Raw genomic sequence first — 15,394 nt, forward strand, 5'->3', positions numbered from 1 at the left:
TATTATCTCAGACAAGCCTCACCCATACTCAGTATTTGGGCATACAATTGTGAAGACACAAAACGGAAAGACTCTCTAACTGACTCACTAAGATTCCACTAAGATCCTAATGAGCAGCTGCTCAGACACATTACATCATAGACAAGGTCTCATGGGCTCATACAAAAGGAAGGAGTACATTGCATTCTAATAGATTAATATAGGTATGTGGTATTGCCGCCTCAGTCACTGCCACAATTGGCTACGACTATCTTCCAAACCACCATGCATCGGTCTACCAATCAGCACAAGATTAGCTACCACGTAGTTGCCCATGCATTGATCAGAACACCACATACCATTTACTTCATGCATGGACCAATTATATACAAACTCCCACGCCATTGGAACTAATCATATGAGAGACCATTTACCCCTATGAAGATCATTTACCAACAATCCCAAGATCAAAGAAAATTTGCTTGCTCATAACTATACTGATCCAACAGCATATTGAAGGAGATAAAGCTGTAGTTCACCACCCACATAGGGCACGACAACAACAAAATAGATTACCCACATAGGGCAAGATAATCTCCTATAGTACAAGCTCCAAAAACCAAATCTTCAACACAAGTATCTCTTGTTAAATTACACGGTGCAACGGAACAGAAACTGAACAAATAATAGAGAGTACACAGCAAATTGGAGAAGAACAAACTTTTCCTTCAATACTGATGTAGTACAGATGATGGCTCCGTCCACCCGTGCGCTCCCACAGTGGAGCTTAGATGGCGATCCAGACAGATACTAAGTGAAGAGCTACTAGTTGAAAGATTTGATCTGATCTGCACTGATCTGATGCAATAGACTGAGAAGAGCGCCTCTTTATAGCTATGAGGACGGTAGTTAGATCCACATAGTCGATGGAGTCGACCAGTCGACCTGGTCGGTGGAACCGACCAATCAACCTAGTCGATGGAATCGACTAGTCGTCTATGGAATATTTAAGGATTATTCCCTATACTAAAACATAATAAGAATGCACCAAGAGAGAGAGAGAGAGAGAGAGAGAGAGAGAGAGAGAGAGAGAGAGAGGTGTAATGCTATGAAGAACTTTTTACCAAACGGAAAGCACTGACAAGACTAAGCATTTAGATATTCACATTTATAAATAAAATTTCAAATTCCATTCCTTGAAATTAAGGAGAGCCTAGAATCCCAACTTTGAGACCCTGTGGAGAGGTTCTCTAACCCATCATAGACGGGTCATGCTACTCGTTTGAATAACTGATGGAAACGCCATTTTTCCTCATTGACCAACGCAGCACTTACGAGTGCAAATACAAATCTAACTGCATGTACATCGGCAAATAAAATGACTTGCATGCTTGCATGGAAGGCAAAACCAAGAGAGAGGAACCAAGAGACAGCATGAGTAAAATCTTATTTGTATTCTGTTATTTACAATGGAAAGTTTCACAACCCATGGACACATCTCGGAGAGAAACCTGTCCATGCTCTACACTAAGGTGCAACTACATACAACAAAATGGGGGTTCGCAGAATCCATTGAAGTTGTTCAAGGGGGAGCTTAACCAGAGATGGGAATCGTCCTAACATCCGCTTTAGGTTGCTCTGCCTTGGGAACTGTGATGGTAAGAACGCCATTTTCCACCTGAGCTGTCATGTCATCCGGTTTTGAGTTATCAGGGAGACGAAACCGCCTCAGAAAACTACCGTGTGAACGTTCAACCCTATGCCATTTGTCGTTCTTTTCGGTTTCCTCCTTCGTGCGTTCTCCGCTGATTGATAAAACCCCACCATCTTCCACTTGAACCTTTATCTCCTCCTTCTTGAGACCTACACAAACAAGAGCGAACTCAGAAACGGCGTACACAAAAGCAATGGCACACTACACTCGTAAACTCGAAAAGCGATTGCGGCATTCACAAAATACATAGGCAGAGGAATGGACGGCAACCTGGAAGATCGGCGCGGAAGATGTGAGCAGCGGGAGTCTCCTTCCAATCGATCTGCGTATTGGCAACAGCAGAGGCATCGCGGTGGATCTGGCGGATGGGGGAGGCGAGATCGGAGTCGAGAAGAGAGAATGCGGACGAGAAGGGGTCTGCGAAGGGATCCCAGGAGGAGAAGGGGTCGAAAATGGATCGGCGACCGAAAGGGGTGACGGCCATTTTGCAACAAAGAGAAGAGCTGGATCAAACACACAAAAGAGATATTTGCTGGAGACGAAGAGATGTTCGAGACGAAGCGATGGTTCAAACAAGGAATGGCTCAAAGATGAATGCCACAAAGTTAATTCCCTCTTTTTTCATGTCTGTACATATAAGCCCGATAAAGTTCTTCTAGCTTCGGTGCTCTTCTTCATTTCCATTTTGACGCCTCATGAATGTTCTTGAAGCTTCTTGTGCGCTCTCTCTCTCTCTCTCTCTCTCTCTCTCTCTCTCTCTCTCTCGGGGAAATCAAGTTGTTAATCCAAGAAAGAATGCTGCTAGAGAGGAAGTGCAACCTGTGGGTAGCACCATAATAGTCCCCACATGGACAGATCTTCTTTGAAGGGTGGATCAAAGAACAAGTTGTCCACAAGGTTTCTATTTTGGGTGTAGTCTCTTAGGAGGTGGGAAAGCTCAAAAAGTGCTCAATCAGGAGCACTTAAATATTTCCAATCTAGGGCCCCTATTAAGAGACAATCAGCTTGCATATTTAGTATACGCATTCAATGTTGCCTAGATGCTCTTTTTCATTGTGCAAGGTAGCCATTGCCTATGCAAGGTAGGTAGTTGAAGTATTTCTAGTGGATGCAAAGCATTGAACTATTTGCAATGGATATGGTGGCACTAAAGTGTTTAACACGTGTTGGTGTTATGCTCCTTGGATGAGCTCTGAACAAAGCTCTAATGGGCAGCTTGATATGTTCCTTGAATGATCTACAAGTGTCTATTTGTTGCACTCTGGAGTGCCCAACATAAGCCTAAATTTTTGGTACTTCTACCCCCAAGGGTCCCTAGATATAGAGGGCTTACACAATTGCTATTGATCCCACAAATGAATGACTAGATCTACCTTAGGCATCTATTTGTTTCTTGGCCAACCAAGTAGCCTTTGGAGCTGCATATGAGCCCCTTTTATTTGCATTTACTACTGCTCTCTGCCTAAGCCCCCTCGCTTATCCACTGGGCTATGTAAACCAGCCCATATGCCCCCCCTAGAGCTTATGTACAGCCTATGGGCAACACCATAATAGTCCCCATAGAGCTAATATGTAGCCTGCGAGTAGTACCATAATAATCCCCACATGGGCATAATCAAGTCCATCAAGCATAATAATGAGGTGCCCAGTTAATGATCAGGGTGTGTTTATATCTTGGCTATAGGAGCAATCACATAATGAAGCTCCAAATAATGTCACTATTTAATGTACAACACTTACTGAGTTTAATCATTGTTTTAAGTGCAACACTTGCTAAATTTAATCATTGTTTTCAGTACAGTAGCACAAAATAGAAACATGCTTTTTTGGTGAGATTCTATGTTGTGGAATGAATTATTGGATATATTCCCAACGCCAAGGGTGAAGACAATGCTTGGGATTGCTACAGTGGATATGTGTAGTAAATGAGGTGCATTTGTAAAGGAACAAGTTGTTCACAAGATTTCTATTTTGGGTGTAGTTTCTTGGGGTGTGGGATATCTCAAAAAGTGCTAGATGAGGAGCACTAAAATGTTTCAAATCTAGGACCTCTATTAACGATTACATTTCATGTTTAATATATGCATTCAAAGTCTCCTAGATGCTCTTTATCATTGTGCAAGGTAGTGATTTCCTATGCAAGGCAAGTAGTAGCTGAAATATTTCTAATGGATGCAAAGCAATGAACTATTTTGTAATGGGTATGGTGGCACTAAAGTGTTTCTTATCTATATGAGTAGCATTTGTACATCTATGAGACAAGGGTACAATAAGCATTGTAATAGAATTGCTTTTGTGGAAATGTAAGACAAATGTTTTAGCACTCACTAAAGCACAATCGCTTGATAAGATTCCCAAAAATTCTAAAATACTTTGACCAAATATCAAATGTGCTGCATTCACTCAAGCATAAAAAGCTCTTAACATACTTCCTAGCGATATAAGTTATACTTACAATCATCCAATTACCGAAAAAAGGTTTTATGCACATGGCTTGAAAAGAAAAGCTAAAAAATAAATATACATGAGCAACAAGTTAAGATTAAGCATTGCAGGAGCATTGAATTTAGTTTGAAAAAAAGCTTTATGTATGCTTGAAAAGAAAGGCTAAAAAACAAATATACATGTGTGTTGCACAATCAAGGCCATGTACGCATAAATAGACATGCCTATATTTACTTCTGTTCTTTTATCAGGGACGAGTTTTCATGTGGCAGCCAAAGGGAAGAGAGAGCCTAAATTTGAGTGTTTGTGTGTGTATCTGCGCATGTGTGTCTGCACATGTGTATGAGGGAAATAGCCACAAGAGAGAAATTGTTTGTGTATGAGGGAGAGAGAGTTTGTAACAAGGATGTGTGCATGTATGTGTGTGCAATAGTACATGAGAAAGAGAAAGAGGGGGGGGGAGGGATCTCCTATATTCAAGTGTCCGTGATGTATGCATGTGAGGAAGGCACTCAAGGAAGAGAGAGCATAGTTGGGTGTGTGATGGAGAGAGAAATATTATATGCTCACCGAGAGAGAGAGAGAGAGAGAGAGAGAGAGAGAGAAGGGGGGGGGAGGGGAGGGACCTCCTATATTCAAGTGTCCTATGTGTATGCGTGCGAGGAAGACACTCGGGGAAGAGAGAGCACACTTGGGTGTGTGATGGAGAGAGAAATATTATATGTTCACTAAGGGATATTGTGTGTGTGATAGGTTGAGAGAGAGAGACACACACACAGAGAGAGAGAGAGAGAGAGGTGTTTTAGTGCCTACATGCATGAGGGACAGACATAGTCATGTGGTGTGTGTGTGTGTCTTGGGGGGAGGGGGGTTTGTGCGAATGCTTAGCTCCTTGATCAATGGTTCTTCATCTAGCTGAATTATTTAGTAGGCTAAGCATAGAGCCAAGAAAAGCAATGCCTAGGATGTAAGGGGTCTTAAAACTTGAAATTGTATTTCTTAAAATTAAAGACATATTAAGATATCACCTTGAGACCTAGCGGAGCGGGTCTCTAGCCTGCTGCCATAGACAAGTCATGATACTCGTGGATGTTAAAATCAAGACACACATTGTTCTCTTTATATTATTCTAAGACAGTTATGCTATCGAGTTCCTCTCTTGACTCATGAGCCATTCCTCCTGTACATCCCTTTAACTTCATCATGGATGCTAGTCATTATCACACTAGAAAGTTATTTAGAAAAACATGTACTCAAACTAAACATTAGAAAAATACCATTGAAACTCCAAACTTATATAGACAAATAACCTCACCCTGCCTGAGACTTAACTTTTTCTTAACTTGCTAACAATTTTAATTAATAAAATTAATTTAATTTCATATATATATATATATATAATGTATGTATGTATATATGGCTCATGCATGACATTAATTTACCATAAGAGTCCTCTCAAATCTTCAAGGTATCATAACGGTATTGATAAACACCTTTTGAAAGTTTCAAAACCCTAAAATCTAGAAGATATGGTGTCATAGGACACTGCATATGCACACATGGCGTCACAGGACAATGTACATGCACATGCACACATGACATGAACATGCATTTCATTCATCAATGGAAGGCCATTGGTACATATGACAAAACTGTTGTGCTGCACTTTCCCACTTTCCCATGTGGCATATTGAGGGAAGGCCATTGGTACATATGGCAGGACAGGTGTGCTGCACTTGCCCATGTGGCATGGACATGCTTGTGGGGCTTTTAGTTCATCCATGCCAATGTGGGATTCACACTATGGCTATTGACCGAGGGGAGGGAGGGAGGCCGATGGGACTTTGGAAAAGTACAAAGCTAGATTGGTTGCACAAGGATTTTTGCAGGTTGAAGGGTTTGATTTTTAGGAATCTTTCACTCCGACTGCTAGAATGACCACTATTCGCATAGTACTATCGGTGGCTGCTCATAAAAAGTGGCCAGTTTATCAAATGGGGCAGAGGTGTGGTAATAAGGACAGACCAAAAGGTTGCATTAGTGACCACACATGAATAGTAATAGAGCTAATGTAGTGCATTGCATGGAAGAGCTTCCTATAAAACTAGGTCTGGAGGATCAATATCTAGCACATCACCCACTTCCAGGGACATATGAGTTGCAACAGGTCTCTAAGTGTTCACCATTCTCGTAAATTTTGTAGCAATAGCAGCCTAGAGGTGTATCTGCAGTCAAGCTGAGAAACCATGTCAACATGTTTATCCTGAATTAGCTCCATGATGAAACTGCATTAAACCTGGATGTGCATTACTCTATTCTCTTGGAATTCCTTAAAATATGCCTTTCCTCCTTCGATGTCAAAGCTTTCAATATTTTTGTGGGTATATCTAAATGTTTTGTATGTGCCAACTCTTGCAAAGAATCTACTTTTAGCTCCTACCATGACAAAGAAAATATGAAGGTGGAGTTTGACGACAAGAAGGGCTTAGTGAATTTGCCCAAGCACCTAGATAAGGAGACATCTTTTTTGGATTGGGTTGTTAAGTCCTGTTAGGTGCAAGATAGGCTGTAGTACAAAAAACACCACTTGGGAAATAGCCCTGCATTGGGTCCTTTTTATAGGCTGCACCCGAATTTGCCAGCCGCCAATCAATTTTCCAGCCAGCCAGGCTTGCCAGTTGATTAATTAACGTAGACTAGTGCCTCTTCACACTTGTTCCTAGATACCCTAGACTACCTAATCCTCTTCCTAAGGTGCGTGGAGTAGGAATTCTTATGCAGTAGAGATTCCTTCACTTTGTTGGAACCCTATAATGACTGTTTATTCAAAGGTTTGCTATTTTGTTGCTGCAATATATTCATAGTTCAATTTGTTGTGTGTTCTCTGAGTCATTTCAAAGAAGAGGTATGAGTGTAGTACTAGTGTGAACTTTCTATCTTGGGCAAGTCTCACTATTTTTCTACACAGGTCACATGTTCTTGAGGATCTAGACAATGTGGTGCCCTTTAGGGAGTGTCCATGACAAGGTTATGAAGGTCCTTGCAAGAGGGGACCCCATTCACTTATCTGACCCCCGATATAAGGGAATCATTCATCCATTAGGAAAAATGGGAGCTCATTTTGGGGCCCTGTAAGAAATTCACTATTTTCTCGTTTATCTCTCTTCTAAAATGTGGAAAAAACAATAAAATAAAGATATATGTCAGTTTAGGACCACAAGTGTGTCAGTCCAGGAGGAATAAAAAAGTCATTTCAAATAATTGAGAAACTCTCCATAAAGATCATTCTCTCTCCATATAGATCCGCATCTCTTTCGCCGGTGGCCTCTCATAAAGAACCCATCACGCCATCACTAATCCATTTTTTTTCAAATATTTGAATGGTTAGCGTAAAAGATTAGATGAGTTTAATAGAAAGCAGACAAGATGAAGAACCAACCCTCACGAAATGGCTACGTGCAACTTGGATGATGTTGAAGAAGAACCTCGAAAGAAGCGACTACACCATTTACATATTGATTTAGAAGAAAAATATGTGCCACTACAGAAAAGAGGAAAGGTTCCGCTTGTGAATGCTGAGCAAAAGGAAAACATGAGAAGAGTAGGCTCCTAACATATCGACTTATGGTGCGACAGACAGATTTACCCAAAATGTCCATTGAGAAATTCGAGCCCTCCATTTTCTAACGCTATTGAGGTTTGTGGGTGACGGGAACAATGGAATGGATGCATACATTTGGACTCAACATTCAAATGCGGAAATGTACAAGACATTGTATGTACGAGAAAGAACGGAGAAGGACCAAGAAATGTCGATAAATTCAGACTTGAAAGAGCAGCTGCAAAGGGAAATCGAAGAGCATTCAAAGATAAAGAATGAGCTAAGGAGAGCAAGAATGAAGAGAACCATTCTTGGAGAGAGACAATGAAGCGAGAGAATTCAAAACATTGCGTAGTTGAAAGCTAGCACTGGAGGATGTAAGCGCAGAGTACAAAAAGCAAGGTAAGAGTACATCTTGTTTAGCCATTGTATTTGTAAATGTGTGTCTGTCTTGCAAGAAAATATGAAATATTGCAAAGTTTACTTGTTGCAGGGAAATTTTGGGACTTGAGAAAGAAAACATTGATCCTAATTTAATTCCTGTCAAACAAATGAAGGGTTTGGTCTCCACTATTGTTGCAAAGACCATGACGGAGGAAAAAAATTTTAAGAAGGTAAAACATGAAGTGCTTGAAGACTTTGTATCGGAAAGTAAAGCTGATGTCACAAAAATTCAAGAGGCTCTTGATGTGAGCGGAGTGAACAAAAAGGGATATGCTTCAATATTTAGAGTTGTGGACTCATCAACATTAAAAGATCAACGGATAAAACGTTGTGTGGATAAAAATGAAAAAATGTTTTTCACTTGTTGCATGATGATGGGTAGGTGCATAGCTATGTACATAGCTAGTTGGTGGTGGCATTGAGTTCTGGACACTCCCAAAAGGACTCTACACTGATGTACAGATGGTAGAAACTTCTACAGGGACTTCTGGGAGATGATGAAGAGCAGTGTAGATGCACCAGGCATCCTAGAGCATGTAGAGTCCCTATGTAACTAGTTTTGGGCTTGGGATATTTTTATCTTTAGATGTGTCCTTTTGTGGTCCTCAGTGAAGGTTTTTTCTTTCATTAAGGGAGCTTCCCGTTAATGTGGAGTCTACATTTGTGAAGTATTTGTGCCCTGGGTGAGTGCCTATGACAAGTGTGTGGGTAGAGTGGTCTTAAAAAATGATGACGTGGCTATTTGTGAGAGAAGGCAATCCATGCAAGCAAGCCTGGTTATGTAAAAGGAAAGAGGAGCTTCTGGAGGAAAAAATAGCACGTACGTGGAGATGGCAGAGGAAACAAAGGAGGTGTCACTGGCAAGATGTGAGGTACTAGAGGGAGGCTTCTGGAGAGGTCAACGGTAGCTGTCGTGGGGATTCTCTAGAGGATGGGGGGGGGCTCTTCTGTCGCAAAAAAGGGTCACCATGACTACGAGCTGGAGGACCTTGGAAAAGGGAGCAAACTTTGCAGGGGAGTTTCTCCGTAGTGCATGGATTGGAAGCTTGGTTGGAGAGGATAGAGAAGTTGCAGGAGTTTGGAAGGGGGAGTCGCTGGCTCAAGGGTGCTTGCTAGGGGACATACGTAATTACAGGGAGGATTTGAGGTGACTTGATTGGAGCAACTGGTAGCTCCTGGATGGTAGAATGGTCACCACTACACGAGCGCTGAAGCTGGAGTGTGGAAGGACCTTCGCGATGATGAAGGGTAGCGGCTGTGAGAGCTTGCAGAGTCTTAGAAGGAGAAGCAGTTAATGGTGGTTGGAGGAGGATGCTCGTCGCAACGACCATCTTCGTGAATTTTTGGTGAGCAAGAGAGGTTCCCAGTGGATGGAAGGTCGTGTGAGCAGGAAGCTAAAACCGGTACGTGAAGGCATACGTACGTGATGAGATGTGGATTTTCGACTACATGTTTGGCACAAATGGACTCCAAGTGCTCCGTGATGACAAGCTCTGTGGTGCGGGTGGCATTTACTGAAGACATGCAGAGATTGGCCGAGGCGTCACTACTGCACAGGCCGAGAGTTACTAGTCAGAGGCTTAGATCTCTATGGTGAAGTGGAGTGTGTGGAATGAAGGAAAGCGCGTGAGCCAGGTCCCCCTAGAGGAGCCGCGACACTGCAGATTCTTGAGAACACAGAGAAGAAGGATTATGCAAGAGTGAAAGAGAAGGGCGGCGAGTTTCTGAAAAGGGTGAGCACTACTTATGCTATGGGAATTTGGGTAGCAGAACCGAGAGCTCTATGATGTAGAGGAGAAGTAACATGGTTGCAATATGACTATGTAAGCTTTGACCACAGAGAAGAGGACCTAATAGCAAGAGGCTAGGAGAGCTTCTTGTATGAGTTGAAGAATACCTTGGGCTATAGATTAGTGGTGATTTCCTTGTGGCGGGTTCTGACATAGCATGTTGCTCATGAAGTTTGCTCATAGACTATGGGGAAGTAGTGTTTGTTGGCTATGTGTGAATTGAAGAACTCTTTGTAAGTGTTTGATGGCATAGAAGAGGGGTGATGGCTTTGAGTATATGAAGCATATGAATTGACTTGAAGTCAAAGAGATCCGGGATTGTTCGTGGATTTTGTCAGGGAATATATGAGCATGGTTGTTATACCTCGAGCAATCGGGATGTGTTCATGGTAGTTATGCAGTCGTGAAGTTGTCATTTTTTGGAGTGTTATGTTTCATGGGTCATCTATGTGTTTCCTGATCAGTCAGTAGGAGCTTGTGCTGGGCTGTGTAGTCCACTGGGTTTCTTTTTGAGGTTGTTAGGCTTCCGGAGAAAATGTGGCCAGAGTATGAGTTTGTATATAGAGGTGTGTAGAGACACGGATGTTGAATGAATGACTTTTGCCTTCTGATGGTGTCATTCTGTTGTCTTAAACGTAGATGAGGGTGGCTATGAAGGCAGATTAGGCTCTACTGCTTTTGTCCATCCAACGTGTGTTGTTACCAACACAAAGATAAGTGTGGAAGGAATGAGGTCATCTCAACTAAGAAATTGATAAGTTTATTGGACAGTTTTTTCATATCGAAAGTGTACATGAAACTGAAAACGGAAGCGCTACATATAATGCTTGGAATAATATTTTTGTAGATCTTGAACAATTGCAGAGACTTATGGTTGAGTTCAATAGTATCACATTTGAAGAATGTAAAGGAGTTTTAAAGTTTGTTGTGAAGCTCGATGAGTGTGAGACCGTCAAGGAAAAAAAGATAGAGAGAGTTTCTATCACTTTGATGAATTGAGCACTTGATCAATCGATCACAAAGTCCAGCTCAAAGTACTTCAGTGTCCAATCAAAAAATCACGTATGGTGGTTGGGCGCATTTGAGGTATGTAAACTATCGCCTTCTAAATTAGTATTTGCTCAAAATGTAATAAATTTTATATCATATATCTTGCAAACTTGTGGTTTTAAATTACAAGTGAAGACTAAGGACCATGCAGTACTTTATTGGGTATTTCATCAAACAGATATACCATCAATTATCAAGAGTCAAGTCCAAGGACACCATCTTCATGTTCCAAGGAAAGGTTATTTTCAAATTGAATGGCATATGGAAGGTGACTTGAAGACACTGAAGTGTATGTTCAATATAAGCAAAGGGGGTAGCTCAAAATCTCCTTGCTTGTATTGCAACGAACCAGTGCATGTCCTAGATTCTAAATGGTGGAAAAGAGCACCCAACAGAGATAAAGGTAGATAAAAATTTCAAAGCAGTTCTTGAGATCCCATTATGAAAAGTTCACATTTGTACATTGCATGCATTATGTGGGATCATTGAGAAACATATTTTTCTATATATTGGATTTGCATGGAAACTTTGCCTTGAGAGCAGAAGAAAAGAGGCACCACAATCGTTAGAAGCAGTGCTATCAGAAATTGGTTTCCATGGAGGAGATGTACATATGACAAAGGATCTTAAAAAATCTACAAATGGAAAATATGTTCCTATCAAGCCATCTATTGGTGGAGTAAAGGCTAGAATATTTTTGTCTCATCCACCAAAAAAAAAAAGGCACTAAAACAACATACGTATCAAGGATACAGTATAACTTGTGGAGAAAATTCCATGATGCTGTCAAAGATCATCAAGCAAATGGATTGGTAAGAGATGTCAAGGCAGAAGTGTGGAAATGCTTAGATAAACTTTTTGTTTTTTGTGACCAGGCCACCTTTAGCAAAAATGATCAACAAGCATTTGAAGAAGCGGTAAAGAGTTTTGGAAAGGCAATGAAAGAGGCTTGGACAACATGTAACATCACTCATGTTACATGGTAAGAACATATCCTATTTTTGTGCATGTTTGTTTTTAAAGCAAACAATCTTAATTTTATATATTCTAATGCCCACTTGCCTATGTATCAAAATAGCATATAATCTACAATCACCTTCCTTTCTTTGTAAAAAAATACGAATGCCTTGCAATTTGGTCCACACAAGAAATGGAGAAATCAAAATACATGGCACGAAATGCATTCTTTAGACATACACAACATTTTGGAGGAAAATAGAAAGCCAATAGTTTAAAAGAAGTGTCCCAGTGGTTCTATCAAGAAATACTACAAAGACTTCAAGCCAAGAAGAAAGTTAACACATCACAGGTTAAGCTAGCTTTCAGGTTGGCTCAAAAGGAAAGAAGGAGGCAGATTTTGGAGAACTCAAATGCAACACAAAGACATGCTCAGTGGAGACACTCAAAGATATTTGTAAACTAGAAATGGGTAGATAGAAGCTAAGTGCTAAACCTTGATCATCAATTGGTGTCATCAAATGTAACATTTTTTTTTTTTGAAATGACCAAGACTTGGATCTTTCATTCATAAGAAGTCATTGTATGTAACCATTGAAATATTTGAAATATACTACATATATTTCTATTTCAAAATGTACATTGTTTTTGTCACAAATACACATAAACGTAACTAAGGCATTTTGAAATGATAGTGTTCTCACAATTCAACCTTACTTCTATCTTGTAAAATATACAATGCCATATAGGCTATCCTTCCAATGGTTTGCCAACTTTGCTTGGAATCTTCTTTTGACTTTGATTGGAGACCTTTTTTTCTTGAGCTGAGGATCAACTAAACTCTTCTCATCTTGTGCTAGAGTTGTTGTGCTCGCGGTTTGCTCTTCAACTAATTTGTTGGGAAGGGCCACCAAAGAAGGCTCTTGATTCCTAATAATGAGCTTATGCTTCCATAAGCTTCCAAGGAGAGGGGATCCTTTACACCACAAGCTAGTGCCCAGGCAGTATATGTCAGAAAGTAGCCAGCTCTTGAGCCTTGCTTTCTAGCATAACATGCAAAAATAAGTAAAGCAAACCGCTTCTCTATTAGTATGATCTTATCTGTTTGCCACGATATAGGATGAACACCCAAAAATTTTGAGAAACACTTGAAAAAATAAGTAAGAGCAACCCTATCGTTGCTAAGTAATCTGCTAAAAATCAGTATATCTTCGCAACATATAGGTCTTTAATATAATGAGAAAGGCTTGATAGTTGACCAAGCCCAGGAATTCTACTTCCAGCTGCCCTCAAGAGGAATGTGTCATCTTCAATGAACAACTGCCATACGCAAAACACACTTCGATTTAAAACAAACCATCAAATTGCATATCTAAACTTTAAATGCAAGAAAGATAGGTTCCTTACCTCAATATTCTCATCTTTCTCTAGTATATCATCATTAAACAAGGAGATACCCATCTCCTCCTTCCCCTCAGAGCTGTCACTAATATCCAAGCTTGCTGTGAGGTTCATTCGCGCTCGGTTTCCTGGAAGATTGTCTCATCCACCTCTTCATACATTTTGGCTTGCTAAACAAAGATGGACAATGCTTCCGAAGCATCAAATTTGTCCTCTAGGTCTAACAAAGGATCGTCCTCAATCCTTACTTCCTTGTCAACCCTACAAGATTGTGCAATAAGGGCAATTGCATAATCTTCTCTCAAATTAAGTAGGCATTGTACATCATACAACAAGACATACTCTTTTTCCTCAATATTGAATGAGGGAAGAATGGGCACATTGAGGTTAGAGCTCTTAGCCTCAATGTTATCCACTATGACAGCATCTCTTAGGGTCTCGTTTTTTAAGGCCACTAGGTCCAATGCTACAACTGCAAGCTCTTCCTCTGTCGGGTTGATCTTCTCTTCCACTTCTGGTAGATCTAACTTTTCCTCTATTTCTTCTTCCTCATCACTATCCTTTAGGTCCTCAACTGATCCATCACCATAGTGTACATACATGGCAAACGCAACTGATCCATCACCAGAAAATGATTCAGGTGAATCTGCAAGATAGTTGTCTTGATCATTCAAAAGATGAAGCAGATGACTACTAGCTGATGCAGTTGAATTAGATAGATGAAGAAGAAAATTAGAAAGGTAGATCAAGACCGTGGTGTATTTAAGTACATGTATCCTTTCTCTCCATGGCTTTTGCACAAGTATAGGTAGGTGGGGATGATGATGGGAAAAAAGCAAGGTCTAAAGTATTGTCCAGATGAAGATGAGGAAGAAGATGAAGATTCAAACTGTTGAATGGATGAAGAAAAGTGAAGATAAGAGGAGATGGTAGAGATATCTATTCAAATCATACTTGTCAACCACACTTGCATGCACCTACTTTTAGACCAAGCTACTAGACTTAATCATTCCTGTTGTCATGTCCATCTCTAGTTTCATCTTCCTCCCTACAGGCTTGCGATAGACAACCTCAATAGCTCTATTACGCTGACCCAATATAGTTCTAGGTCTTTCCCCTAGACCCACTAAAGCTCTATCTCAACCCATCAAGCTGACACCCATCAAACTATTATCCACACTGACCCACTACAGCTCAAGATACATCAAGTTAACAACCATCAAGCTAGCACCCATCAAGCTCTTCTCAAGATGATACATACTAAATAAGGTTAGTACCTTTTTCTAGAAAAGGCGATATGCATGTTTCCTCAGGAAAACTACTCCAAATCGTGTTTTTTATCTAATCCTTGCACACCTAGCATATTTTTCTCTAATAAATGCAATATAGTGTGTTTTAATGAAAAAGAGCCTCAAATCGCATTTTTTGGCAAAACAAGTTATTCCCTATGTGCTGTGTCACTGGCAGCTAAGGAAAGGTGAGGTCTACACAACCACAGATCAAGAAAATACTACTGCCCACAAATATAGCAGATTCCTAAGTGGTATGTATAAGTACCTAGATTTGTTCTGTCCATGGCTGGTGGCCTTGGTGACTTGTCTGTGGCTCTTGCATAGGTGCAGTAAGGGGGGGAGGTTGGGGGGATGATGGGAGTAAGGGGGTGTTTAGAAGGGATGATGGGAGTAAAGGGGGGGGGATGATGGCAGTGATGCAAGGTAAAGGGGGGGGACGGGGGGGGAATGATGGTAGTGATGCAAAGTAAGGATGATATGGGGTGAAGTATACATGGGTGGTAAGGTATTTATAACTCTCTAAAATGAGGGTTATAATGATAAATAAGTAAGTATATGGTTCCATAAATGAGAAATTAAGAAAGAATTGTATATTCCTTTGAGAAATATACTAGCACGGTTGGTGTCAAACATTATCGCTCGGACTTTTCTGCTTGTAGGTTTTTGCTCAAAAAATGTGCACATCCTCTATGGACCGAGTACTGACACCTAAGAAAAGATG

At 40.6% G+C, this 15,394-nt stretch overlaps 1 protein-coding gene across 1 annotated transcript; it reads right to left on the minus strand.

The window, feature by feature from the left end:
• Nucleotides 1-1,455: 1,455 nt before the first annotated feature.
• On the minus strand, nucleotides 1,456-2,236 carry LOC147893052 (16.9 kDa class I heat shock protein 3-like). The gene is made up of 2 exons (XM_087386740.1): nucleotides 1,964-2,236; nucleotides 1,456-1,842 (listed from the first exon to the last, which is right to left on the minus strand). The coding sequence occupies exons 1-2, from the start codon at nucleotides 2,175-2,177 to the stop codon at nucleotides 1,574-1,576; spliced, it is 483 nt and encodes a 160-aa protein (XP_087242866.1). The 5' UTR covers nucleotides 2,178-2,236; the 3' UTR covers nucleotides 1,456-1,573.
• Between the last annotated feature and the right edge of the window lie 13,158 nt (nucleotides 2,237-15,394).

The sequence above is a fragment of the Dipteris shenzhenensis genome, chromosome 16 (assembly GCF_047967505.1).
Source record: "Dipteris shenzhenensis isolate YYH24624 ecotype China chromosome 16, Dip_SZ_1.0, whole genome shotgun sequence".
Classification (NCBI taxonomy): Eukaryota; Viridiplantae; Streptophyta; class Polypodiopsida; order Gleicheniales; family Dipteridaceae; genus Dipteris; species Dipteris shenzhenensis.

Bases quoted from the DNA above. Each gene is read 5' to 3' on its own strand.
- LOC147893052 (XM_087386740.1), bottom strand. From the start codon at position 2,177: ATGGCCGTCACCCCTTTCGGTCGCCGATCCATTTTCGACCCCTTCTCC. The intron at 1,843-1,963 runs GTTGCCGTCCAT...TTGTTTGTGTAG, and splicing joins CTTCCGCGCCGATCTTCCAG to GTCTCAAGAAGGAGGAGATA.